Here is a 1,319-nt window from a genome sequence, read left to right as displayed (position 1 = left end):
CCAGGGAGATAATATTCACATCGGGTGCTACTGAGTCCGACAATCTCGCTATAAAAGGTGCGGTGAAACATTATGCAAACGGTAAAAGAAGACGAGTGGTAACGGTAAAAACAGAACATAAAGCGGTTTTGGATAGTGTTTTGGCGCTTGAAAGAGAAGGCTTTGAAGTTACTTTTCTGGATGTTGATCAAGATGGCCGATTGAGTGTGGAGGAAATTGAAAAGAATCTCGGGGATGATGTGGTGCTGCTATCAGTTATGCACGTTAATAATGAAACTGGAGTAGTCCAGGATATTAAGATGATCGGTAATATCTGTAGGAGGTATGGGGTAATATTTCATGTGGACGCGGCTCAGTCAGCAGGAAAGCTACCCATTAATTTAAAAACACTAGATGTTGATTTGATGTCTTTTTCCGCGCATAAGTTGTATGGGCCAAAGGGCGTGGGTGCATTATACGTGTCAAGAAACCCTAGAATCAATTTGCAGGAGCAGATTAGCGGTGGCGGTCATGAGCGTGGTATGCGCTCAGGTACAATTCCGACTCATCAAGTTGTAGGTATGGGTATGTCCTTTGAGTTGGCTGGTGAGCGAATGAGTCGTGATTACGAGAAGTTTCAAGTGTTAGCCTCTTTATTTTGGGAGGAGGTTCGACATTTGAAGGGGGCAGTTAGGAATGGAGGGTTTACGAATACCTGCCCATGGATATTTAACATTTCGGTTCCAAATGTTGATGCGGAGGCTGTGATGATGAGCTTAAAAACACTAGCAATATCTAGCGGTTCGGCCTGCAATAGCCATAAAGAATCGTCTTCACATGTACTGCGAGCCATGAATGTGAGTGATGCTTTGATAGAGTCATCCTTTCGTTTTAGTTTTGGTAGGTTCACGACAGAAAGTGATGTAGCGGAAGCGGCTGAAAGATTCGTCAGTGTGATTAAGGAATGGTCTTATTGAGGAGCGGCTTTTGACCGCCCTCTATAATTGAAATGCCTATTAGTTTACTGCTGGTTATCTGCAAAGTTTTCAGGGATAGCGTTAACCAGATCAAAGACCTCTGTGAATATTGAGCCAGCGTCTTCGAGTAACTCTGCGAAAAATGCCAAGTGCTCAGATAGAAAGTCTTCAAGCGAGTGCATATCCATCTGTCTATCTTCAAGTTGTGAGTTTATTGCGTATTCCAAGGCTTCTTTATAATGTTTTATTCCTTTTGATATGGCTATTTTCATCGCAATATTGCCCTTTTTCTCTTTTGTGGAAATCTCAGCATTGATAACTGAACCAATGCCATGTTTGTCGACGATATCAGGGGCGTCTCTT

At 42.7% G+C, this 1,319-nt stretch overlaps 1 protein-coding gene across 1 annotated transcript; it reads left to right on the top strand.

Moving 5' to 3' along the window:
* TRIADDRAFT_35011 (uncharacterized protein) lies at positions 1–956 on the top strand (the record flags this gene model as incomplete). Its single annotated transcript, XM_002118941.2, has 1 exon — positions 1–956. A coding segment is annotated over one exon (956 nt), but the record flags the coding sequence as incomplete, so codon positions are not given.
* Positions 957–1,319: the final 363 nt, after the last annotated feature.

This window comes from Trichoplax adhaerens, genomic scaffold, assembly GCF_000150275.1.
Source record: "Trichoplax adhaerens TRIADscaffold_2940 genomic scaffold, whole genome shotgun sequence".
Taxonomy (NCBI): domain Eukaryota; kingdom Metazoa; phylum Placozoa; class Uniplacotomia; order Trichoplacea; family Trichoplacidae; genus Trichoplax; species Trichoplax adhaerens.
Note: the sequence above shows the minus strand (reverse complement) of the source record. Positions and strands in the feature narration are given on the sequence as shown.